The 27,654-nt window shown below is 41.5% G+C and overlaps 1 protein-coding gene across 6 annotated transcripts in view; it reads left to right on the top strand.

Annotated features, from left to right (window-relative positions):
* The window catches only part of pard3ab (par-3 family cell polarity regulator alpha, b), a 191,031-nt gene continuing 163,377 nt past the window's right edge, over positions 1 to 27,654 (top strand). For all 6 annotated transcript variants that reach the window (XM_026313169.1, XM_026313171.1, XM_026313168.1 and 3 more), the window contains exon 1: positions 1 to 395. In XM_026313169.1, coding sequence (XP_026168954.1) covers positions 276 to 395 — 120 coding nt within the window. In that variant the 5' untranslated portion in view covers positions 1 to 275. The remainder of the gene's footprint in view (positions 396 to 27,654) is intronic.

The raw sequence follows: 27,654 nt of genomic DNA, 5'->3' as shown, positions 1-27,654 counted from the left end.
ATGACCGAGCATTAGCCGAGCTGGGAGAGAGAGGGATCAGGATCGAGAGTGGGAAGGAAGAAGAGAGCGAGCAGCTAAACAGGTGGTCTGAAAAATTACAGAATACAATGTCAGCCGCCGGGGGGACGCGGAAAGACCTTGAGTCCTCGCTTCTGTGAAGGAATACCGGGACAAACGAAAACCCATGCGCCTTTTTTATTTTCACACGGATCTCTCCTCACCCTCCTCTTCTCGGTTTTACTCCGAATCTTGGCGAGATCTCGGATCCTAAAACCATGAAAGTCACGGTGTGTTTTGGCAGGACCCGGGTGGTGGTGCCGTGCGGGGATGGAAATATTAAAGTCCGCACACTCATCCAGCAGGCTGTCATGAGATATAAGAAGGCTATCGCCAAGGTAAGTGGACGCTTTTCCTTGTGGCTTTTGTTTTCCTGGAAACAATGTTGCGTCGCCCGGAGCCTCTGCAGGCGCACTCAATATGGCGCAAACTTGAAAGAAACGCAAAGAAGAAGGGCAGAAGCGCCACTCTCTGCTATGTTGTTGTCCGTTTTGCGCAGTTCGTCCAGCTCAGGAGCGCACACATGCTCGTGTTATTCGCTGTGTGTTGCTACCTTCAAAGAAAGGCGCACCGCCATTGTGGTTCTGGTGTTTGTATACCCAGAAAACTTCCACTGGGATTCTAACTGTGCCACTGAAGAAAGTAGTCCGTCAGTGTGGCAAAACAAAAGCGGAGTTTTTAAAACATTGTCGCACCAGCTTGTAAACTTAGTAACGCAGTTGCAGGACCTCAGCTAATGGCCCTGAAAGTTGCCAGCAGAGATTAGCCCACTAGCAAGTTAGCCAGCAGGCTGCAAAAGCAGGATCACAGCCTGAGACGTTCAGGCTACAGCACAGAGCGATGCAATTAGCGCCAGACGTGTCCACTCAGCTCTGTCTGTAATGTGTTTTAATGTGCCCACCGAAGAAACGGCATTTTTCTTTAACCTCCAATGCCCACGGTGGCCTGGGGGGTTGGCTGGAGTCTCCAAACAAAGACAAATGATGAGAGTTCAGAGAATGCAGTGATGCTTCAAATGCAGCAGGAGGAGGAGGAACAGTCCTTTTTTGATGGGTTTATTATTGGCCTAAATGCAGAATAAGCAGAGAAGAGGCAGCCTTTAGCTGCAGGGCAGGGTCAGCAGGCTCCAGGCCTCGTAGCTGAGGGAGGGAAACTGCACTGAAGAGCCCCATCTCACTGGAGGAGGCATGGACCTGACACATAAATCTGGGAGATAAAAGTGAACCTAAGAAAACCTGTAGGATGATGTTGAGGTAGCAGCAGATAACTGCTGAACTATAGCTTGGTGTTATCTAGATAAGATAAGATAAGCCTGGGGTATGGGAGTACTAAACTTCTCCACTATCACAGATTACAGGTTTCACTATCTGCATCTAAAATATATCTCAACCTTAAAATCCAGGAAATTTTCACGTAATCCTCCAGTTTTTGCCCTTAAGATTTATTCCCATGCACAAATCTAAATAAGAAAATCCACCATGTGTGTTGTCACGTTCACCTAAAGATAACTGGGTTTCAAAAATACACCCACACATGGCATTTACTTTTACTGTGCAGTCCTCCCTCTTTGCATTTCTCTGGATTTGTTGTGACCAGTGATGTGATTGGTGGAACGTCTGGTTGCATTTCATTGGTTGTTGTATGTATTTTCATTTTATGGTGACTGGTGACCTGTCCAGGGTGGTGTACCCCTGCCTTTCACCCAAAGGCTCCAGCAGATCCCTGTGACCCTGGTTAGGAATAAGCAGGTATAGATAATGGATGGCTTCATGGTGTGGTCATTTGTTTAATCTGATCTCTGACCAGCTCTAATTAAAGGTACAAATATGTTGAAGCAGGTTCTATGAATGATCAATGCTTTGCCTTTCCGTTTGCTGAAGTTAAAGCAGTCTCTTTTTGTTGTAATGGTGGTGACCCAGAAGTCATAGTGTATCCTGCTCTTCTTTTAAATAATTCAGTGTGAGCAGACACTGAAGTGCAGGGGAACATTACCGTGCAGGTCAGAGGCAGGTATAAAGAGCTGATTACAGAAAACCCTGCTCAGCTGCTATTGTCTTCAGAGTTCTTGTAGTTTGAAGATGCCAAGTGTACTTTCACTAAATTGGCATCATGTTCTCGTCTTGAAATAAAATAAAAAATGTGTGTTTCACTTTCAGGTGCTATGATACTTTCCTAGGATTGTCACTTTTCCTCTGACAGCTGTACATGCAGGTGGTGGTGCATGAGCCAAAACGCTCAGTTAAACTAAGCATTTGCTGTGAAGCAGACAGTAGACTGTTTGCATGTGAGCTAAACGCTGCAGGATCATATAATATTTATAGCAAATGTGATATATTTCAGCAGGAAATAGTGAGTCTGGGAAAAGTGAATTGCTGATTTTCAAAATGAGCTTAAAAGTGTATACACTTGGTTTTGGATGGATGATTTTATATCTGATGTGACATTTGATGTCACTGTTTTGCCACAAAACCAGTTCTCATTATATCATCTAACCTATAATAAGGTTTAAATATGTTATTATCTTTATTATGTTTCTTTTTTACAGCAAAGAAATTTAGAAATGAACTTTTTTTTTATAGTTACCAGCTGAAATCATGATTGTATGTCTGTAGAAGCTCACGCAAGTGTAGTAAGTGTTTTTGAGGTTATTATTGATAAAGGCCAGTTGCCTGTTTAATTCAGAGGATGAATCAGGCCCGAGTCCTGGAAATGAGGCCTTGTCCAGTTCTCACTGTTTTCTCCAAGCTTTGATCTAGCTCAAATAAAAAAACCCAAAGCTCCTCATGAACTCCTCAACAACAATAGAACGTACTCAACATACAACACCCATGTCGTTTAATCATCTCATATCTGTGTTTATTGCTTCAGTCCCACCCAGCCTTCATTTCATTTCAGCCACAGCTGGGCATTTTCATGTTCCATGTCTAGTGTCTCAGTGCGTCTTTTTTTTTTTTGAGCATGGATGTTCTGCTGAATGTCACAGCTTTATTATTTATTTTTTTTGCGGCCCGATTTAATAAGAGGACCAAGTCTAGTTTGGGTGTTTTCTCCTGCTTCACTGTTTGCATGGACCTTTTAGTAACTTCCCCTGTTATTAGAGAGGAATGCTTCCTGCAGAAAAGAAAAAAGCAGTCCACTTCTGAGGGCCGTGAGCCATCTCATAACTTTGGAATTAGAAAGAGGACACTGCAATAAGTGTTCAGAAGCTGCTTGATGCAGGAATCTAACGGACACTTTTTCTTGAAAGCATTTAGATTTAGATGCCTCAGAAAAGTTTTCCGTCATGTCCAGATGATCCTCCACTGCTCTTTCCCTTTCACAGATCATAGGATAGGTTCTCACCCACACCCAAGTGTGGCAAGCGTTTAAAATGACACCCTTGACTGGAAAACTGTCTGGTGGTTTAAAGCTTCTAAACCTCAAGTGACGTAAATGTTGGCATGTTGGGAGATTCATGAGATTTGAGATTTTTTATTTATTTTTTTCTTAGAGCTGAGAAACGTCCTGTGGGGATGTCAGGTGTCTGGGCTGTCATGTCCGCACCAGCACACTGCACGTTTCCGTTCACAGTCGGACACTGCTGGACTTTCCTCTGGAGGAGTTTGGGTCATTGTTGAGATGATGAGATGATGAGATGAGATAAACTTTGACATGTTGCAGACAACAGTGCAGGTGCCTGCTGTTGGTCTGGGTGACGTGGTTTTCTTTGGTAACGTGGTTGAAAATAGTATGGAAGTGCTTTTGTTTACCTCATATCTGGGTCCTGATGAGCCTTTTGAGGCTCCTGTCAAATTGTGAAATTCTCACATCATTTGAGACGCAAAAACTTAAGAAAAAAACTCTAAAGCCAAACAGTCTCAATGTGGATCTCAGGGAATCATCCCAGTGAAGTGGTACTGGCTCCAATCTGTCAGCCTCTGTTTTTAATCTTCCCTTGAGTCCATCTCTGTGCAGTGTAGTGTGCTGAAGATATTACACAATTCATTAGAAAATGACTGGTTTTAATTAGTGCGCAGCAGCCTCTGATGGGAGGCACGGCCTGGTCGGAGTTAACCGCTGCTCTTATGGTCAGACTGTAACAGATTTATACGTCGGCCACCAGAAATGTGTCGCATCTTCAAAGGAAAAGCTCAGACTTTTGAAACGGGGCCCATTTGGTTCTGAAGAGTGAATATAATCCATGAAAGGGACGTTAATGCAGAAGGATCACGGTGGTCATGTGATCATATTGTTACAGTCTCAGACTGTGCAAAGTGTCAGGGGCGAAGTCAGAGAAGTGCTTTCTTTCATACCAGTATTAGAGGGATATTTAATACAGCGCTTTTCACACTGGGCTTGTCTCAACCTGAGTTTGTCCACTTTACCTACGACCACAATTGGCTGCTGTGAAATTAGTTGTGGTTCTAATCTGTGTTACGTTTATGTATAAATTAGCTTTTTATCACAGTTACCAGGAAGCAGAATTGGTGTCCAAACAGGTTTGTATGTTATTCTTTGTTCATACATAGTAAATTGTTTATCGGCTCCTGTTTTCTTACTAACAATGCAAGAATGGCACTAATGATGTTATCATAGGGGCTTTATAACAAGGACTGTACTTCAGTTGTTTAGTGGACAGGTGTGTTCATACCGGGCATTGTTGGAACCGGTTTATATCAGCTCTTGAATGTTTATTTGTATCTCTGACTAGTTTAGGTCTTGGTGAAGCTTCCTAAAGATGCTAAGCTCAGTGTGAAGTGCAGTGTGGTTCATCAGTCATGATCACATGCATCTACAGAATAAACAGTCCCACCTTCACCTGGCATAATAAAATGTATGTAATAAGAAATCTTAACTAATTGTCCCGTCAGTGTAGCTGCCGTAGATCCACCTCCTGTCAGGTCGTAAGCCCAAATAATTTTACAGTTCATCTGTTTGATCCTCATGTCACCGGGCTGTACCAGCCAGGGGTTCCTGCTTCCAAAACGGGCACAGTGCAGGATTAAAAGCTTCACCGATGATCCCCTGGCTGCTGACTTTGCCCTTGACCAAACTACTGTGAAAAATGTCCTAAAATATGACCTGTCACGGTGTTTCATTTCCCGAAAGAGTCTGTTAAAGACGTGCTGGAATGAACTGAAGATGTCAGCCACGTCAGTCGTCCTGAATAGCATTGTGGCACACTCATATACAATCAGCAACAGGTACACGCTGGTCCTCTTACTTCCAAATAGTATTTGTCTTGAAAATTAAAATTTACATGACATTATATGAACAGAAGAGATTTTAGAGTCAGCAGCCAAAAGTTTATCATTTTTATTTATGATAATTGTGCTTTTTTGTTTGTTTTTTTTTTTTCCTTGGAGTTGGATTAACTTTAACTTTAACTCTAACTCATTTGCGATATGCTGCTCCAATTTGAGTAGTTCACGTAAGTGACTGTCATACTTATTGGTATTTGACATTATGATAACGTCATAATAATAAAGAAAAATGCCCCTTTCATCATTTGCCAGAGGGTTTTCCTCAGGAGGAGCATCTGTTTGGGCCTGTGCATGCAGAGAGAGGGAGAGGGAGATGTGAAATGCTGACTACAGAGTTCTCACATGGTGGGGGGACTAGTGCTCTCCTTGTGAACTTCATTTACATTTTAGAATTTGAGGTAATGTTAGTCCAGAACTGTTCAAAGCAAGAGTAACTACCGAACATGATGAAATGTATTAACTCTTAAGTAATGAAAGAAATCTGTGCAGAGATGAAACGACGTTTTTGCAGACTCAGTGCCAGGAAAGATTTTTTTTTTGAGGTGTTTCATACGACAGTTCTTTTAATCTTCTGTTCATAGGGATGACACTGTGATTCATCAGGCCTCTATATCACAACAGGCTTCTTGTGTGTCGAGCACTTTGTATGAACAGCAACATGCTGTCTTACTCAAACTATTCCCACTGATGCTTCAGTAAATGATGATTTTCCTGACAAAGCTCAGAAGATGAAAGGTTTTCTTCGGTCTGTGGCATTGCAAAGTGAACTCTTGATCATGCTGGGGGGGAGGACTGAGTTAATGAGAGTCCAGATCATAAGACTTAATGACACAGAGAGCTTAAGTGGTTTACTGCTATGAAACCAGATTACTTGAACCCTGGCGTGGGTCCAGTCGGTCGAACATCGGCATCCCAGCCGTGTGCACCAAAGCCGACTGCATATGATGCTGGATGTCCCAGCAGGGCCTGCAGACAAAGTAGGCCAGAGGCTGACTGACAGCAGCCTATTTCTGGATGACGGATGCTTAGAAATTATCACCAACACTTGAAGTTCTTTTGATGAATGCCTGGTGGTGTTTTGAGGTCAGCTCTACTTTTTCTCCCTCCTCTTCAGTTCAGCTCTAGGCTCTCTTCCATAAACAGAGGAAACTCCTAAATATAATCTGGGAATGGGATCAGGGCGCTTATGAAAAAGTCCTGTGATATCTGCTCTGCTCTGCTCTGATATTTTTTTTTTTTGTCCATCTTTGTCAAGCAGGACCTTCAGCTTGGACAGCACAGTTTATTTATGAAGGAGATTCTTAGCATGTATTCACAGAAGGGTGTTTGTGGAAAACCAGGGAGTGACGCTGAGAAAGCCTGTGTGTTGCATGCAGAATGCAGTCATCGTAGAATTCAACCACAAGTGTAAATTAAAGAGTTTCGTTCCTTTAGTCATATAAGATTTCTTTAGACGTAGAAGATTTAACAACTTGGATGTTGAATGTGGGTCTTGTAGAAGTAGGACTCTAATATTTTACTAATACATTTAATCTTTGTTCACCATTTAAAACATGTGACGCCATAAAACATCTGGCATGAAATTAAAACTCACCAGGCTATGTTATTGAAGTTATTTGCAATGTGAGTGATTGCTTACGGGACAGTGTTATTGCTTGTGTTGAGAACACTGTGTAGTATTCATCTTTGTGCTTGGTTTTTTTTTTTTTTTAAACTCTGTTCAAGTTGACTCAGGTTAAATTTACTCAGGAGCTGTGTGGTTTGAGTCACTGTGGCATTTAAACAGTCTCAACTGATAGTTATGCCAAGCTGTCCAAGCATAACTGAGTAGTCATCAACTTTCTCCCATAATAAACATGGAGGTTACAAAGCCTTCACATTGTCTCTGAGAGCAGAAGGGAACAATGTTCTCTTTGGGCTCTGAGTCCTCTGGTTGTTCTATGCCAGTGGTCCAAGTATGGAAAAGGCATCACACTTGAATTTCCTTTTCTAGTTTACAGTTACAAAGGAAAAATCCACCGTCTGAGTCTTTTGTGCTGAATCACGCAGACGTTGCTTGATGGGATGATAAAAGGGTGTCACAATCACAACAGTCATTATTCATATCCCTTACTTAATTATATAGCAGCAATTATGGATTATTTACGTACTATAAGTGTAATGCTGTATTTTTTTTTTTTAAGTTTGGTCTCTGAAATACCACAAAGTAGTGACATACTTTCCCAGTTTCCTATTTTCAATCTACTTAACTGATACAAGTTTTGGTGCAAACTACTATTACTACTATTAGATCAGCACTTTAGTACTTATGTAGCTGTGTGCAGGCGCTCAGGTAGGAAAGACCACAGGGTTTCTGTCGTACGGTTCCCAGTCTGTGACCATAAAATGACACTTTTTACTCAGTGTGAGCCGCTTTACACCAGAGTATCAGCTCAATGTAAAATGAATTTGCACTTGTTTGCAGCAGGCAGACTGGCCTTGTTCACAAGCATTCATGTCCCTTGTCTCCCCCAGTGGACAGACATTGACTGAAATGTCAAGGACTTGCTCTGTGTGGAGCATAGAACAGGGAGAGGATTGTCTCTGAGGAGAGCCAGGACATTAAACAAACAGCAGTGTAGCTCAGATATACTGAGTCCCTCAGTATTTTCTGTTTAGCCAGGAGTCAGAGCACTTTGAATTCTTATTAGTTCTTATCAAACTCTTATTTCTGGTCAGTAGCAAACTAGATCATTTATTTCTGATCTTGTCTTGTAGCTTCTTTGTTGAGACTCTGGTTTATTATTTTCCTTCTGTGAAATTCCTGTGAGGTTCCTGTGAGAAACTCTGCAGTTATAATAATGCAAAGACACAAAGAGCAGAGCTCAGACTGCCAAGCTTGTTTTCCATGGAAACACTAATGCATTTCAAATTTTTGAAACCCTGGAGTGAGTGCAAGATTTAGCCTGGACATGCAAACCACATGCTGCACAGAAGCATTAAGAACCCACATTAGCACAACCCAAATGATGTATAAGTGTAGATTAACGATGTCCCTTGAAATTGAATTCAGTACTCAGACTGATGAGGCTTTGTCTGCTAAATATAGAGCAGGCCATGCGAGAGCTCTGCCTGTGACAGACTGATGGTTATTGGCCTTTGGGCAGAGCAGAAGCATCAGGGCCCTGAACTTCATTCTTCACCTGTGAGATGTCTCTTCCTGCTGCCTGCTGGACTTTCTTGGTTATTCCTGGTGTAGTTCTGCTGCCCTTAACGGCACAAACACCAGCCAAAGAAATGCTAAGATGTCACCACAGACTCTATAGTTAATTAGATTTTACATCACACTCCTCTTCAGTGTTGGTAAATGTGATGAGTTGGGAAGGATTTAGTTTTAGCTGTGGCTTTACAGCTGAAATGGCAGAAGCAGTGTAACATGTTGCTATCTGCCCATTTGCTTTGAATGACAGGTTGATTTCCTTGCTTTAATTTAGATTTAAAAAAAAAAAAAAAAGGCTTTGATTCATCGCTGCCTTCATTTTCTCCTGCAAGTGTTTATGACATGGCTGGTCTGCACTTGCAGCTGCGAAATAATCAGAAAATTGGGGCTTCACAATATGCAAATGTGTTCCATATCTTGATGAGCTTTGATTTGAACAAAGCGGCATTTTATCCACGTACTTAAATAGTTTATTTTAATGCCAAGTCTACAACATTCATAGCAGTTGAAATTGGGTAATGTAAACTTATTATGGATTTCTGATTGAAACACTGTAATTTATAGACTTCTAGGAAAGTTTCAGAGCTGTTTCTTCCAGTTTCAGTCATGTGGTAATATCGGCGTATGCGAGACATTTGTGCTACTCAACAGGAAAAACTGACTACGAGCTGATGATGCAAGACTTCATGTATGTCCTTCTTGTCACGACCTGATCTGTCAGGAAGTTGGCAGCATGTTTACATTCATTTCTACATTTACACACTTCACTCATTCCTTAGCACCGCTAAAGAGGCATCCTGTTGACTGACAGATCCACCTCGCAGTGCGTGAACTGCTCACGTGACCACATGCATGGAGCATCTGCTGTCATTGTGTTGCCAAAAGCCTGCGTTTCAGGCATGTCGGGCGAAACGTAGGTTGCACTCAAGGCAGCGACAGTGTCTGAAGCTTGCAGGATGTGTGATGCCACCCCTGCAGTTGTATTTATGTGAAACTATTTAAAATAAAGCAAAGAAGAAACTGAATTTCTGCACAGAGATGACAGTATGTTGTTTTATAGGTATACACATCTGACTGTTTCAATGCTAAATTTAAACTGAGCAGCATAGAGACACCAAAACACTGTCAGAGCTGTGTGGAAAAGTGTAAACAAATAGTAAATATTTAGTCTGTTCCATCCAATCAGTCAATCATGTTGGTTGATGGGGTTTGTTTGTCCATCAGAGGGTTTTCAGGTTGGGATATGAAGCTTATAAGATTGTTTTAAATGCTGAGGTTTTTGGTTTTGAGTTGAAGTGAATTTTGTTGTTGCAAAAGGACAGAAGGTCAAACCAAACAAAACAGTTTAAATGTGTGTCAGGTAAACTGAGCCTTCAGCCTTCAGGTAAAAAAGTAACTGATCTTCTCGAAGTGTGAGTACAGCTGTGGGGAGGAACATAAGGTAGAAATCCCAGAGGAATCTGAGGTCACTGATCACTGACGTGGTCTGCTGATTCCCGAAACATCTGATTCAAGTAACTGTAAAGTTCAGTAAACATTCAGGAGTTGTTTTGCAGACAGAGGAGCAGAATCATGAAGCTGTGTACTTTATTACTTCATTAGGTTAAAGTGGACACGGTCCAACCTGACGCTGCTGTCTGTATGATCATCTGACTTCGGTTTGTTCAGTGGGGGGGGGGGGGTCTGAAAATAAAAGAGGTGGTCGTAACTTGGTAAAGCCAGAAATAGTGATGACCATAACAAGAGGAAGGGCAGCAGTGGAGCTGTGGTGGGAACATCTGTGAGGTTTTGTAGCTGTTTACGTAGACCTTGGTCTGGGGGGGGGGGGGGTCAGACAGAAGTAAAAAGAGCATTGAAATGTAAATAAAAAAAGCAATGAATAGAAACAAAGAACCAGCTTTGACATGATATTTAAAGCAAATGATCACAAGGTAGCTGTTATGGGAAGACTTGAACTACTGTGCCTGTTTTTACCCCACGGTCTGAAGCCAACGCACGCAGTCGATATTTTTGGACTTTTCTCTAAATGTAACTCTCTTTTTTTTTTTTTTTTTTTTTTTTTTCTCTGTAGGAATCTGCTGAGATTTCTTTCTACAGCAGGGATCCTGTAATAATATTACATTAGCTCGAAACACGTGATAAAAGAGCAGTATGGTCCAACAATACCTACTGCTAAACATTGTGAGTAAATTTTGTGTGGAAGAGTTCTTGTTTGTACAGGCATCATCCTGAGTTTTGTTCTGTATGAATGAGTTAAAAATAAGAAATCTCCTCTTGTAATAAAGTGGCAGAAAAGGCCCTTCACTGGATAAAAAGCTTAATGTGTGAATGAACTGTCAGGTTTGGACTGGGACTGCTGCCTCTTTTGACATGATCAGACAAGATTGTGTGTGTGTGTGTGTGTGTGTGTGTGTGTGTGTGTGTGTGTGTGTGTGTGTGTGTGTGTGTGTGTGTGTGTGTGTGTTAAATTTGCTGTCTCACTAACATGAATTAGGACACCGAACTCAACTGGCATTTCAAAGAGGAGGCCATTTGTTGGAAACAAGTGCCCCATTTAGACTTCCCTGATCCACGTATTGAAGTGTTAACTCTTCTCCTGGGCTGGTGTCACCTAAAGTGAACATGTACATGGTTAAAACGTAAGCTGCAACAGCAATAAGGGAACTGACAGCTGTTCATCAAGCCTAGGAACTGTATTTCCGAGTTAAACGAAATTGAGAAGATAAATAAAAACACATTTAGTTTAAATGAAATGGGGATAAGGTTTCCTGAGAGCTGCTGTAAATCAGCAATGTTTATTTCTTTAAATTGACATTTTCCCAATTTATTTCTAAATATTACTGGTTGCCTAAACCTAAGCAGGTATTAAATGTAGAGGTGGCAGATAGAGAAAACTCTGAACAGTCTCATTTATAAAGGCTCTTTCCTGATTGACCTCCACTTTGCACCATGAATGAGATTTTGTGTGGAAATAGCAGCTGTGCCTTTGGATACAAGTGTCATTACTGCAGTTCACATTTTACCTTTGCAGCTGAAAGTGATTCTGTGCATAAATGCTCAACCTTGTGTCATTTGATTTACATTTAAAGTGACTGCAGCTTTAAAGTCACACGCCCTACTTATTTCCCAATTACATGCCCGGTGCTGTAGCCTGGCCCGCTGTGTCACAACAGGAAAACCTTCAAGGCATTCTCATAGGAGATAGCTGCCCGTTTCCCAACCTCAGACAAATGCCCAGCTTCTTCACTGACCCGTTCTCTTAGCTCACAGATAACAGCTGAATACTTCTTACCGGAGTCGAGGCCACTGAACTGCAGCTCACAAACTCGCATTACTGATTCTATTAAACAAAAGCTACGTGGTTGGTTATGCTACTTAGTGAGTAAGCATCTTGCAAATTAGATACTTGGCTTTTTTTGAAAGTTCAGCCTCTAACGGTCGTTTGCAGTGAAATGTGATTTATGAAGACTTTTGCCAACGTGCTGTTTCTTTTCCTGTCCTCTGTTTAAAGTTCAGACTAAAGCTCCGTGTCCACTGAGGCTTTGTGGAAGCCTGGCATGGAGACGGAGCTGCTGCAAATGCCTGCGTCTTCACCATCCAGACTTGATAGATGGAAAAAGCCTCTCTCCTGCCAAAGATTGTGATGGCTTGTGCCTGAGTCCAGCTGGTTCTCTATAAACAGCACACGCTCTTGTCTGTTTTTCTTTGCATTCTTTGCTTTGATTTACTCCTCTATTTTTTTGTTGTAGCAAGGATTATTCAGCCATTAGAAACACAAAGATAAGCTTGGATTGATTTTGAAATAACTCTTTTCAAAATTAACATTCTGGACCTTTGCCACAGTTTAAACAAAAATATTTTTGTTGCAGCATGAGACCTGTTACTTTGGATGCACAAAAGTTTTTTTTTTTTTCTCTTCCTGTCATGTATGTATCCATGTCTGCTGTCATTGGACCAGACAGAGTCCTGACCCCGGGGTTTATCCTCTTACATCACCAGCGTTAGGGTGTGCAGAGGGTAAATGAGTGCACATGCTGCAGTCTGCATGCTGATGCAGGTATACTATTGTGAGAGCTTCTAATGAAAACAAATATGAATTTCAATTTCTGCATTTGCAGTAAAGAGTGTATCTGAAATGCTTTCAAATGTAATATTGGTATGACCAAACATGTTCAGCAGTTTTACTGAGGTAGAGTTTGAGCGTCATAACAAGAAAGAAGAGTCTGCTGCTTGGTTTAACGCATATTTTAGCTAATACTTGATTAATTTTATAATTCTGTGAGCAGACATACATTAACACCCATAATTAACCTCTGACCCCAATGCCAGGGGAATCTTAAATATTTAAGGGTTATTACTCTGTGGTTTCATCATGTCTTTCAGAGAGCCAAATAAAATTATCTTATCTCCTCTCTTGCTGTAACTATCACCCCCCTTAGTTCACACTCTAGAGGAAGACACGACTGCAATCTGCATCTGTCTCCCAGTGCTCCAACCCTCCCTTCTGCCCACATCCATTTCCGTATCCCAGCTCCATTACCTCCCTCACCATCTTCACAACATGGTTCTTTAAATAAGCCGCCTCCTCTCTCTCTCTCAGCTTTGATCCACATGGGCCTGTGCTGGGGCTTTGAACAAGACAGTTCCTTCTGTTTCCTGATTTAAATGTACAGAAACATGCACAAAATAGGAATCTATTGGAACTGTAGGTTTTTTATGGCATTATTACATGTCTGCAGATCGTTTTCCTGAAAGCAGTTGAACTGTTGTGCATTTTACATTCTTGTGGAATGCATACTAAGCCTTTCTGTTAAGTTTTAATAATAACTGGAAACACTCCTGAGGCAGCAGTAATGCAGATACTGCTGCACTCTGATTCTGCAGACATAAGATGTGCTCATGCTCATGGATGTGTGGCTGTTAGAGGACACATACCAGCTGTTGTTAGGGATGAGTGTGTGACATCTTGCTTGCAGGATAACCACTCTCCTGCTGCACACATGGACATGACAACCCATCAAGACACTCACACACACACACACACACACACACACACACACCCTTTTAAGTCTCTTCATCTCCTTTTCAATAAACTTTCAAAGGGAGTTGTTTACTGTAGCTGTCAGGGTTCACGCTGTAACAACTGCATCCACAATTGCGCAACAGTATCTGTAAGCCATCAGTGACTATACTGTACTGTGTTTTCTGCCTGTCTGGGCCTGTCTGTCCCATATTCTGTCTGTACAGGCCCCTGCAGTCCCCAGAGATGTTAAGTCATGGGTCCACACACCACACCTTGACACTGTACCCTGCTCTAATCATCATCTAAACACTGCAGGATTGCACTTATGTAGATTGTGTTTTAGTTTGACCGTACATTAAGTAATTAAGAATGTCTGAAGCTAATCTGCAGGATCCAGGAATCTTAAAGCCGGATTCACTTGTTTGACAGTGTTGATACAGTAACGGTGCTGAGTGAGTGACTTGTCGAGCACACCCGCTCAGTAAATGGTGTCCAGAGGTATCAGTTAATGGTACAGAGAGTGATGCTGCAGAACCACATTGGGGTTAAATACACTCTCCATTCATTCCAGATGCAAAGTGTATCTGCCATATTCTGCACAATGTGTTTAGCTGTTTTGTACATTGCCATTTCCAGTGACTGCAGACCTGACCTAACAGCCACAGCTTAGCTCATCACTGGCAACACCCATATACAGCACTGAGAAGCCAGATTAAGGCCTAGAGAATTTTTTTTCAATTACCCTGATTCCCATTTGTTCATACCTTGGCAGCATACATTTGAGAAAATCCAAAAATAATGAGGTTAGAGTAGAAACGTCCACCCTTTAAATCAGTCTGACAAACACTTAAATTAACAACTGACTAATAACACATTTTAAAGTCAAATTAATCAATCCTGCAAATGTAGGACATTTACTTTGCAGGTTTGTCCTTACGGACAGACTCCACAAATTAAAAAACGATATTTTTACTTTTCGTGCCCCCCCCCATTGCATCTGTTTTTCATTTAGTCAAAGACAAATGCTATGAAACACATGTAATATGTTAATGTTTCATTGTCAAAATGCCACAGGATGTATTTCCTCTGGCGCCCTGTATCCTAGCATCCTCAACTATTGAGCTTTTGTTTGGTCGGCCTCCTCTGCTCCTCTCTGTTCTTGCACTTATGTATAATAGAATATATCTCAGCCCTCTACAAATAAGCCTCCTTATTTTTGCTTTTTCCATTTGCTGAGCTGTAATCTGATACAGCCGAAGCTGTTGGCAGTTATTCCTCTGCACTGTCGAGCTGTCACATGATGCTGGCAGACAGACCAGTGTTTCTGACTCTGTGAGTCCATGTTTTACAAAATAATCCCATGCACCGCTGTCTGCCCATTGACCAACTGTTCCCACTGCCCCCCCCCCCAACAAATCCTCTTGTACAACATCTCCCAATCCGTCAGATAACATTGGGCTCCCTAAGTGGATCAGGAGTGGGCAATGCGTAAGTCGTTCTTATTCAGAGACTGGTGATATTTAAGGTGTAGGTGTCACCAAATGCTTTCAGAGGAGAAGCCACTAATTTCAATATGACTCACCTGCTGAAATCAGCCTTTTTATCTGGGACTGGAGAAAGAATAGCCGAGGTGCGGCATCGGTTGCAACATGTTAGAACCTGGTGGAATGCAAAATGACAACACTTCCAATGGTTCTTAAAACAAAAAGGTTTGTGTTTGAAATTGGTTGCCCCTCTGTTGTTATGAAACTGTAGAGTGTCTGCATGTGGGAATGTGCCAGATCCCTGCAGATCTGAGTTGTGTATGGGTTTTCTGGAGAGCAGTAGTGTTTGTTTGAAGCACAACTAGAATTTGCTTGGCCTCCAATGTCGATTGTTATGAATTCGTTCACACACTTGGCCCTAACTCGAGCAGTTCGGATATGTCGCGCGGTAAGAGTTTGGTAAAGTGAGGGCTAAGGACTGTATTTAATCTACAATCTGACACTGCATGTCATTTGTGCTGATTGCTGCAAATAATGCCCGTCAACCTTTTTCTTTCTGCAAGACTTTTTGCTGATTCAGAGTGACTTGAGGGTTCTGCCAAGTTCAAACCATTCTTTGTGAGTTCTTTACACACAGCATGTTGCAACTCATAGTAACTGCTGGGTTTTGGACAAAATGTAGTAAAATGCATGGGAATCGTAATAGAACTGTCATCTTTTGGGTAATATCATTAACCAACTGTGCAGCGGATAAATAAATAGGATCTACATTACGTTATACCAGCTGACAAGTTACCTCATTCCAGTGGGTATTAGAATAATGCAATGATGTTAGAGGGTGAACTCTCCTAACAAATGTGTTGACATAGGCAGCTGGCGTTATGCTTCAGTGCGATGCATATCTGGACTAAAATGATCTTGGCTGTGTATTTTGGGTGTCACACATCTTCTGTATCTGACTTCTGTTTGTAACCCAATTACGCAAGAGCAGCTATTACATTACATGTTTGTTGACATGCAAATAGGCTTTGAGTACTTTTTCTTGAGGCTTCTTGAGATTGAAAAACTGGTTTTGCTTTAGTGTCATTTTATTTATTGCTGGGTTTCAGCAGGAAAATGTGCTCTTGCTTAACGTTTGTCTCTATTCCCCCCCGGTAACCAGCAAGTGCGATGCCATCAACAACTGTGACAACGTTGTTCCCATTGCACAGCAAATATGAGGAAATATGCTTCTCAATTATTTTTTTTCTTGCCTGTCTTTGTTGCATCCAGGTTTCCCTCTTTGCTCCAGTTTTTCATATGTTCCTCATTGTCAGTGCCTCAGCCCCCTCTTCCCTCATCATGTCATATCTGGCCGACTCGTAGGGGCATCTGTGTATAATCAGCTGTCGCTACACAACCAGCTAAACAACACATTATCTGTGCTTCAGGTTTAGACACTCCACACACTCCACTTCTGTTGTGTACCCATCACCTCCACATCCACTTCCCTCAGGATCCCCCATTCTCCCTGCCGATCCTGAGGGGATGGCCACTTCATCCTCTCACTGGCTGAGGCGAGAACTCCCATTGACCCCTGGGAACTGATAGTAACGATGCCCGTTTGTCTCCATGGTTGTGATTTGTGTTTGTCATGCAGAAGGACGGCCTGGGATGTATCGCAGTGCGAGAGAACCGAAGCTCTAGTTGGCTGAGCTTCTATCGGGGCTGGTGAGAACAAAGCCAAGTTTGAGGCTGCGCTAACAGAGATTAAGAGGTTGGAGTGTTGGTTCAGGGTCATCTGTTGGGAGTGGAGAGTTTCTGAGCACATGGTCACAGCTGTGCTGTTACTCTCTGCTGCAGGCTTTGTGGCTCCTATCCATAAAAGGATGGGTGTTAAAATAGATGAATAGTATTACTGCAGAAAAGTCTGGGTTTGGAGATGTTGGTGATGAACATTTTCATTACCAGTCTTTTTTAATCTCTTTTAAGTGTGTACAGTGTCATAAAATAGTGGGTGGATTGGGCAGTGTTTACCACCACTACTAAATCATTTTATGGGGGAAAGTCCTGTTTTAATTTGCAGTGGTGCAGATCCTTACATTTGAGTATGGGATCAGGAACCATTGTGTCGTATTGCTGTTAGTGTTTGAATGGCCTAAATAGTGTCCTAATTGGCTCTTTTGTAATTAAGCATTATTGTCTAGTTCCAGTCTTAATTTTGACCTTATCTTAAAGACTGATCCAGATAATATTCCAAGAAATTCCTAAACTTGGAATTGTTAGAGCTGCAGGGATGGGTGATTTTCTGGTATTTGAATGTCCCAGGAATGTCCCGGATATTTGAGGTATATAGTTGTGCAGTTATATTTGCATAATTATATTCGCACTGCGTTTTGCGAACAGCTTTTAAAAACAACTGAAAAGAGGAAGTCACTCAGGTTGAATCAGGTCTTTAAAGCAGCTGGATGTTTGGTCTTGAGGACTTCCACCTCTGACAGACAGGATATCCTCCGATCACACTCTGTCAGAAACCAGATGAGTAACCACAAGATTGCCCTCTGATAGCAGTCACTCATTGTGTCATATAGGGAGTGCCTCTAGTGACAGACCTTTGTAATGTGATACCCATCTGACCGCACTCAGACAGACTCATCAAGTCCTGGTGCTTTTTTGCCCCAGGTTGGATTTGCAGATGTAGTCGATCTCATTGAAACAGCTTGGGGTCACTTACAGAAAATTCCATTGAAGACTGAGTGGAGTGTTTGGCTTTTTGTCCAAGATGAATTATCTGCATGTTGTCTTACAGGCACTTCATTTACAAAATCAGAAAAGGGTGTAAGACCTGAGCATGAAATTATTGAAGGCGTAGAAATGAACTCGTGAGTGAAGTTTGGACAGAATCCTTTAATACAGCGGCTGTGATGGTCTCTGCCAGTGTTTGGAGCCTGAAGGATTCGCTTTATTCAGGCTCAATAGACTGTTCATCTGATCCCAGCCAGCTGCCTGTAGATTCTCTGCACCCGTCTACTATTCCTATTTCTGTTTCACCTTAACGCCTGATGCTGTCTTCCTCTTGCTTTTACAGCATTATATCACACATGGAAATTCAGCGCTCGGAGATAATATGGTCCTGTCTGTTTTGTTGATAATTGTTAGGGCTGCACAATTAATTTTAGGTCTCAATGATCACAGAAACTATGTAAACGAGAAAAAAACGATTATTCTGTTTTTCAAGTTATTTTGGCCTGCGTTCTTAATGACGCGCACGCACACTTTCGCCCCTCTGTAAGCTCGAACTCTCTCAGCCTATACTGTCAGTGAAACAAGTCACGCATGTGGTACCTGGTGGCATTTAAACATCAGCGCGAGTGAAGATGGCAGAAAGAGAGCAGCAGAAGTCTTTGGTAGAAGCAATTCTGTTGTTTGGGAACAGTTTGGATTTGAAGAAGCGGACGTGGATCAAAAACAACAACGTGCAAGATTTGCTATGCGGTGGTGTCGGGACCGCTATTTATGCATTTGAATATATTTTATATTATTTGTTTTAAGGAGAATTCATTGTTTTGTTCAATAAATGCAACATATTTCCAAAGTAATCATGTAAAATAATTGTGATTATGATTTTTTTTTTTTCACAATTGAACAGCCCTAATAATTGAACTTTGCTGTTTTTAGATTTTGGAGATTTAAATGTTTGCTTCTTAGGCTATGGGTCTTAGCCTTCCTTTACTGGTCGAACATGTAGTCCTGGGGTCAGCGAGACCTGTGGAGCAATTTAGAAATGCATGGTTCTAATCTCTTTAAGTAACAATACCAAATTTTCTTTCAATTCCAGCCTGTTAATTATCAATATGTGAAGTCAGCACCTTGGGTTATGAGACATTTAATAGAAGCAATGATGAAAGTATTGTTAGTTGCAGCCCTAATCTGATAGCTAACATGTTTATCACAGGGTAAACCTGCAGTCTCTACAGTATCACACCTGCTTTCAAATCCTATCACACAATCTTCTGAGTAGGCAGGTCGAGCCACAATAACCTTGACAAATTACTGCTCTGCCTGAAGGAAAGTAATTCACATTGGTTATTAGTGTTTAATTGTAGCCAAAACATTATTTCAGAAGGGCCTTTAACCTGAGCCAAGATTGCTTCTGAATATAAACAGATAATAAGATTTATGCTATTTGAAAACATTATCCACTACCTGATACATGTGTCAGAACATGCCATATAAATGCAAATGGAGTGCAGCTACTGCAGCTGAAGTATTAACTCAGTTTCCCATGCAGTTCAGCCCAGTCAGTTTCTTGTTGCTGTAGTATCCATGACCAGTGTCACTGTGGCAATATGATACACAAGTAAGAGAACAGGTTACTGCTTTGCAGTGTGTATTTCACGTCTCTATCAGGAAGTAGGGTGCATTTACACAACTGTACACTCAAAAGAACACACACACACACATACACGTACCTATACCTGCAGTCACATGATTCTACACAGGCCTAAACCTTCTAGTGCACACAGAGCTTGTTTGCAGTGTTGCATGCAGAGTGTGCAGTTTCAGCTATGGATATGATATGGAAACACCAGCATGCACTCAAGACCATCATCAGCCAATATATGAAATTTTAATGTGGGCCCACTGTAGAACAGCAGTGCACTTAAAAAAACAAACTAACTCCCCAGGGCAAAAACATGATTAGGGGCATCTCTACCACTGCTGGACTTAAGGCAGAGAGAGACTGGGGGGTCTTAATAGCACACCCCCTCTAATTTCTTATATTGGGATGATCATGATGATGATTCTTTTTTCTTTTGGCGAAGCAAACGAGTATCACAAACATGTCCAGTTGATGCTGTTGAAAAATTCTTGTGTGACAGTCGGGGTCAGTAATGGATGAGAAGCCTGGTTCCCCTGCAGCTGAGCCAGTTTCTTCTGACTCACTCTCTGACTTTATCTCTGCTTCCCTGTTCACTTATTATTTCAACTGTATCCTGTCACAAGTGTTTCCTCTGAGCTGTCTGTTAGTAATCTTGTGAGGAGAGAAAACCCTTTATCTTTTCTTCTTTGTTTTTTTTTTTTTTTTTTATTCGCCTCCATTTTCATCTCTTGTCATGGCATGTTTTCTTGCCGTACTGGGACAATAACAAAACCCAAATTATAAATTCTGACAGTAATATAACGGTCTAGATGTGGTCTAAACAGTCTGGATGTGGTCTAAACTGTACTGGTAGATCAGATCCTCTAGTCAACCAGCTCTTTTCCATTTTCCTGACCGATTATCTCTTTCCTTTCAAATGAAATGTTTTTCTTCTTCTGCTGCATTAATTTACCGCCTCCTTAAGGTGTCTGTAGACTCAACTCCTGCACCTGAGGACTGTTGCCAGGCTCAGTTCTTTTTGAAAAGCTTTCTTAAGAGTTTTGGGATAACTTTTCCCACTCGGAGTTGATTTCCAAGTTGTTTTAAGGATTAGGAGCAGTTGGGCCCAGAGGCGATCGTTGGCAGGCCGACAGCTGCTGTAACCATAGACGCCACTCTGACGTGTGTCTTCAGTTTACCTCCCCAGTTTGTAACCCTAAAAACAAACCGAACTTGACAGTAATTTTCTACATTCTAGTTTTCTCTGGCACTCAGGGAGAACCTTGGCACTGTAAAATGGGAACTTGATAAGGTATTTTCTGAAGTCAGGCAGAGGTTTGGTCCTTATTTTGCTGTATAGGATGCCTTTTATTATTATTATGAGGGTCTGCTCCATTTATTTTTTATTTTTTATTTTTTTTTTTTGGTCACAGCAAATGAAAACAGGGTTTCCCCCATAAAGTTATTTAGTAGTGCTGTTAAACACTGCCCAATCCAGCCATTACTTTATGACAAAGAAAGAAGTGAAGTAAAAGATTAAAAAAGATTGGTAATGAAAACATTATGAAGTCAGAAAGCACAACATTGTTCTCTTGAATCAGTTTGTTTCTGAATTTCTGAAAATGTTTAGCCTCTGTAATGCTCCCAGTTTCCTGTGTTTTATGCAAATGCTATTTGAAAATACTGAAATATATTAATCGTGATTACCATACAGGCAGGGATTATTATATATGGCAGTGTATCAATCACAGCATGTAGACTATTTTAAGACAGTTTAATTTGTGGTTTGCAATATGTGTATATATATATTTATTTATTGTCCTGATGCAATACAGCCTTTTTCGTGGTGGGATTAGAATGAGCATCATGGAGCTTGTGCAAACCGCGTAAACACTGGCCCTGTCTGGGTTTCAGCTGTGGCTAAAGAGCACTTCACACTGTGAAACTGACTCAGAGGTGGTTTGAAGTAAACGGTTTGGGCCTCTCTCTTCCAGTAAGCTTAATGGAATGAGTTTGCTGTAGTCAGAAGGCCGTCATTTGTGAACATTATGTGATTACATGGTTGCTGAGCCCTTTTAACCATTGGATGTACCAAACATCGCACAAATATTTCAGCATGGGAACTTTTCTAAGCAACAGGCAATGGCCACCGTGCCTTACTTTGAATAATAAACACAGACTGCTTCTTTTCAACTGTCATTCTTAAATAAATTTGCATACCTCCAGTCTGAATTCAACTTGAAACATTTGCAGCAGTGTCAGAAAGCTTTGTCACGAGTAGCTGTGTGAACTGTCAAAGTGGCACTGCAGCAGAGGCTGACGGCTCCACATCATCACAGACCATGTTTCATGTTGTTTTCTTCACTGTGTCACAGTGTGTCCCTATAGACAAACTGAGGACCTGAGGAGAACAGGTTTTATTCTTTACTACGTAGTTTAAATATTGGGTTCAGTGACGCGTCATTAGCATGATTATTAAAATAAAGAAAAAAGGTGTCAAAGCACACAAAAAGAAATATTAATGAGTTACTGGTTAAAAATGCAGATTTATTATCTCTCAGCTCTCTGTCCTCTTATCTTTTTCTCACAGCTGTTTGGTGGGAAAACATGCTCCCAGCATCCTCTCTGGTTCCATAGGTTTTTAGCATTAGCCAGTTAATGTGCAACCTCTGTGAAGGTCATAGCGGTGATGAGCTGGAAGACACTCCACTCTGCTTTCTGCACAGGGTGAACATGCAAACTCCACATGTTGGAACTGTGAACCTTCTTGGTGCGAGGCAGCAGCCCTAACCACCACACTGCCACGTACTGAGCGAAAGAGAACAGTAAATGTAAACTAACAAACTCGGTAAGGGATTCAAAAGAATTTAGGTTCAACAAGCAGATTCCAGATTGGGTTAATATTTCATAAAATACCACTGAGCCCACCCCAAACTGTGACAGGATGTAGTTTATAGAGTCACTTGGAAGAAGAACGAAGGTATTTGTGGTTCACAGGAGGGAAAAAAAAAAGTGTAAAATTGATGAACCTGCAGTTTTGGCTCCAGACTCGTCCTGTTCGATTTTTAATCCTCCTGTTGTTGCATGTTTTCTTCCGCACTTCCCAGTTTCTATCCTCTCCCTTTCTCCATCCTTTCTTCCTTTTGTGCCGTGTTGGCTTTGACTGCACAGGAGGTGGAATTTAAAGAACTGAACCTGCTGTGTGTGTGTTTGTTTTATTATTCATTGTGATAATCAGGCTACAGGCTAAAATCTCCTGCATTTGTCTCAGGCCATGTGTGAGATTCTCGCTGTTTTGCATTTTGCCTTTTTGTCTGAATCTGCACATCAAATAAGTAATTCATATGTTGAGGAGCACTCTGCTCCCACATGCAATCTGTGATGCTCTCATGCTAAAACCTCAATAAAGACCCTTTTGTATGTTGCATTTAAAACCTGCGGATTAATCGTCCCTGCCTTTTAGTTTTGTCTGCTCGCAGGCAGTGTAATTTTGTCTGTTTTTAGAGCGTAGTACGTTAAACTGTCAAGTGGTTGGATGTTTTGATCAGATATGAGGCTTTCTCTGAATGGCAGCTTTGTTCTCTGTGTGGCTCAGTGCCACTGAGGTCCTTGCTTTTGCCTGTTTTTTGCTCTGGTTTCTGTCTCGGTTTTCTTTCTGCCTCTGTCTCTGTTCCTCTGGCTTGCAGGACTGGTGGAGCTGTGTGGCTGATTGGAAGGAGACGATGGTAAACTATGGGGAGATTGAGTGATAGAGAGGCAGGGACTTAAGCAGTGACCTCGGTGGAGTGGTTGTAATTATTCCAGTTGTGGAACAGTTGTGTGTAATAAATGCAAATTAAGAAGAGCAGATAGAATAAGCAAAGATATAGCTGAGGATTTGTGAACCCCTTACAAGTATAGATATATGAATGGTTCTGGACTTCTAAAATGTCATTGTTTAGTTTATAATTCAAATTTACTGTGTCAAAACTGGTTTTGAAAGAACCGTTTGCAGCATAATCCCCCAGTTTATTTAATTAGCTAACTAGAGGTGCTGCAGGGTATAGTCCTCTCCCTTTCTCCATCCTTTCTTCCTTTTGTGCCGTGTCGGGTTTGATTGCACAGGAAGTGGAATTGGCAATTCCTTTCACTTTGTTAGCAATGGAAGTATTTTCTGAGCTGAGCTGTCAGCACTGGAAGACCACACTAAAGTTTGAACTTAAGTATGAACTCAAACATGAACTTTACCACATGTGAAGACATGAAATCTTGTTAAAATGTATATATGTGTTCTAGTAAAAACTCAGATCTGGTGATGATGAAGTTGTCACAGGGAGACAGTGATGTGAAGAGAGAAACATGGACACAGAGAGAAAGAAGAAATAGCACAGCACTTGGTCGACTTCGACACTTGGACGCAGCCTCCTCTCTAGTCCCTGGCTCTGGTTTTGTGTTCACCTTGATAGAACCCTCTCCCCTGTTTCCTAACCAACTAGAGATAATGCCCCTTGCCCACCCCTGCAGACGCAGCACAGCACGGCAGGTCAGGGCAGTTGTTAAGTCTACTGAGAGTAAATGGGAAGCAGCAGGTCTGGCAGCGGTCCAGGCCCTCGAATTTGACTTCACACTTACTTAGCTGAGACACACACACATGTAAATTCATGTTTGCAACGTATTCGCATTATAGCTGAAGATTTAAATTCTAGTTTGTTATGATATTTTCTGGAAGAGATGAATGGATGTGTAGAGACGAATGTTGGTAAATATATCAAAGTTTGATGCCTTGAAACACGAGTCCTAGTCAAATGAGACATTTAGTCATGTGAGTAATATCATAGGAATATGGATTGTGAATGCTTTTGTCTCAAAATAAGAAACTGAAACCACAAACACACACACACACACACACACACACATATTAGGCGGAGGGGTTGTAGTTCCTTGTCACCACTGCACACTGACACATTTGTCTTTGTACTGAAATCCACACACACATCACACAGCATTGGTGTCATTGTGCCTCAGTGAAAGGTCTTTTGTTTCTTCCCCACCCTTCTTTGACCCTGCAGTGCAGATCACATGTAGTGTGCAGACCTGCCATGTCTGTGCACACATTTGATCATCAGGTGAGACCGAAAGGGGGATTTGTCGAGCTCGATGAGCAGAGCTGAGAGGTGCTTGTGTGATAGATAAAGACAGACGGTAATATTCTTGAAAAAATCAAAAACTCTGTTTGGGGGAAAAAGTGATAAAGTGATCACAGGAACATTGACACATTGTCCAAAGGATTAAAGTTATCACTTCTTTTAAAGACATTCACCTTTGAGGAAACAAGTAGAAGTTATTCTTTATGTTTGCAGGGGGTTTGATTCAGAAACGAGCTTCTTTTTTTTTCCCCACACACCTAAGTCGCCCATTGCAGCCACTGAGCGATACAAAGACAGTGGGTGTGTTTCCAGCTGTCGAGGGAAGTCTTGTGCTGAAAATCATGCAAAGTATTTTTTTTTTTTTTTATTATAAAGTTTTACTGCAGCATCTGTACTTACATACAGTAAATATCCAATTTTAAGCTTTTTTAAGATAAACTTCAGTGTTTGACTCAGTAGTTATTTTATAGTTCCTTCCTTTGTGGAATATAAACCTCTGCCAATTTGTGGTTAAAGTGAAGATAATGCCAGATATCACACACTTGCCATTAAGTGACAATAAGCCTATTGTAGTTCTTTAACCCACTGTTGATTATTGTTTCCTGCTGTGGGGATAAAGCAGTGTTAGCACAGATTGTATTAGGTTGTGTTCCTCTTTAACCTGCCATAAGATATGTGTCTTGCAATGTCTTAACTTCAGCAGCTTCCACCATCTCATTGCCTTAAAGCGACTTCTTCCATCTGCTGAGATTGTAAAAGAACCCCCCCTTACTCCTAATCCTAAATCTACAAGCACTTAATTATTCTTTCAGATCCTCTGTGCTCCACTGCTTCATTCTTACCAAGCAGAGGGAGGAGGAGAGCAGGCAGCAGCATAACATATTTGTGATGATGGGAAGCACTCTGGAGAGTACAAAATGGTGTCACACAAAACTTGCAAGAAAAACTGAACAAAAAAAAAATAATAATGTTTTGATCTGCTGGAAACCTGCGTCAGTGCAGCACTGCAGGGCCACAGTGAGCTGGATAGATAGATGGAGGATTCACTGCGGTGGTATCAAATATGAAACAGACACTAATTTGTGTCAAGTGCAGGACAGAGCTCTGTTAAAGTTTCATAAGAACAAAGAGGGAGAGGAAGAGTGAAATGATGGAGCCTGAGCACGGTGAGAGAGACTGAAAATGGAAAAAGTGAAAGGGGGGAGAGAGAGAGAGAGAGAGATGAGCCTAAAATACCTGCATAATAGAAGCAGACTTGAATAGATTAGATATAGAGGACAGAATAATAAATTAACAACCAGGACGATTTCAGGTGTTTCTCAAGTTCAACATCGAATCAAAACCACATTAATTCAAATAAATCAATAAACAGATACAAACCCTACAGGCTTCTACGCTTCATTGTATCACCAGGCTGAATCTGGCGGAACATTGCTCTATTTGTTCACGGCACAAAGAAGGGGGGGGGTCACAGTTTATGTAATTAGAGCTAACTTGACAACAGAACACAGTAAAGATGTGTTCAGACTGAGAAAAGCCCCTTAACACTCAGCTACTTAGCATTTTATCTCAGTGCTTTATTTACCAGGAGCTGCCAAGTGAGCAAATGCAGGATTCAGTTGTTTATTGCGTAGCTACTCGCAGTTTTCCAGCTGCCCCCTTGCACCTTCATCCTATAAACTGTCCACACTCGTCACCTGTCACACTGTATCATCTGAGGCAGAGGACGAACTGGATGATGAGCTGCACATCGCTTCCTCATACAGCTGGACAAGTTCCTGAATGCAGCTCAGAGCAGAGTCCTCAGTGTCAGAGTCTGACCCATCCCCAGGCAGCACAACATGAGACGGTATGGAGAACACGTCTTCAAAAACACCGAGACAGTCGTGGATGAAAGCCAACTCTGATCTTGGGCTTGATACAGCCTCGACCTCACACTGTTAAACACGGTTTAATTTATTATTTGTATGACATATACGAACACCCATTAATAATTGATCAGTTGAAAGGAAACTGTATAGATGACTTATTTGAATCAATCCTTAGCTGCCCTACCTGCATGTCTATTATCGCGTTGTTGATGTAGATGTGGTTAAAGCACGTGAGTTCGTCGTGCAGGTGGACGAGTTCCTGGTTATTCACCTCTTCAGTGCCGTCACTCAGGCTCCTGTCAGTTTCATAGTCACTGTCATCTGACTGGAATTCTGAGTCCAGGTCTTCCAGAGACATTTTGTTGTGTACAGCTTCCTGCTGTACATGTGATTGTCTACGTCAATGTGTCAGAGTTGTTTTGAATCACTGTCACCACAACAGGTCTGTGTTGACTGGGCTGGAAACGGAGTGTGCTTTGATTTGAAAAGGCTTGCTGAGTTCTGGACTGCTGCTGGCTGTTCTGCAGAGCTGGCCTGTGCTGTCATCCAGCCTGAGGATGTGAGCTGGACCTGCACCAGGTTTATGTGACATGCATCACTTTATTTTTTTTTGTTTCTGAACTTTGACCTAAAGGGAAGTCTCATATGAGGGAGGAATCTGAGAAAATGGGGTAATGAACTCCTCCTGTAGGTGAATGTCACTGTAATTGTCACAAAGGTAAAAAGAAGGTTAATGTAAACTCTGATCTGTTTTGCTTCAGTCATGAGATGTATTTTAAATACCGATGCATCTGTTTTCTCACATTGTTTCTCATCACACTGTGGTTTGAGAAACAGGTCATGTGCATCCAACAGAGACTGAAAACCACTGGACAGGTTGTGGTGCCACACAGTGAGTGGACAGTGGGTCTGGACTCACATTCGGCACAAGAATTAATTATTGCCGATTCCTTCTTCTTTGCCCGTCTCTTGTTTGGTTTGTAAAAGAAAAGCGGTGCACTGATGGGTGCTCACTACATCCCTCTTTATAGCCTGAACCAAACTGAGTGTGCACAGTTTCAGAGATGTTTTTTGTATTTAATAAATCATCCAATCAAACCATGCACATGAGAGTATTGTCAGCATATTTATATTATCTTGACATTTTCTAGACCTCGACTTAGCTACTCACATTTAAAGGAGTCTGGCATTTGTAAGTACAAACTAATATGAGTTTAAATTATAATGTTTACTTCAGGATCTCAAGATTATCCAGTCGCCTGCATAATATTCTTAATCTGTCTGTATATAGAATAGTTTCTGATACTGA

The sequence above is a fragment of the Mastacembelus armatus genome, chromosome 17 (assembly GCF_900324485.2).
Source record: "Mastacembelus armatus chromosome 17, fMasArm1.2, whole genome shotgun sequence".
NCBI classification, from domain to species: domain Eukaryota; kingdom Metazoa; phylum Chordata; class Actinopteri; order Synbranchiformes; family Mastacembelidae; genus Mastacembelus; species Mastacembelus armatus.
The sequence above is the reverse complement of the archived record's forward strand: the minus strand, read 5'-3'. Positions and strand labels throughout refer to the sequence as shown.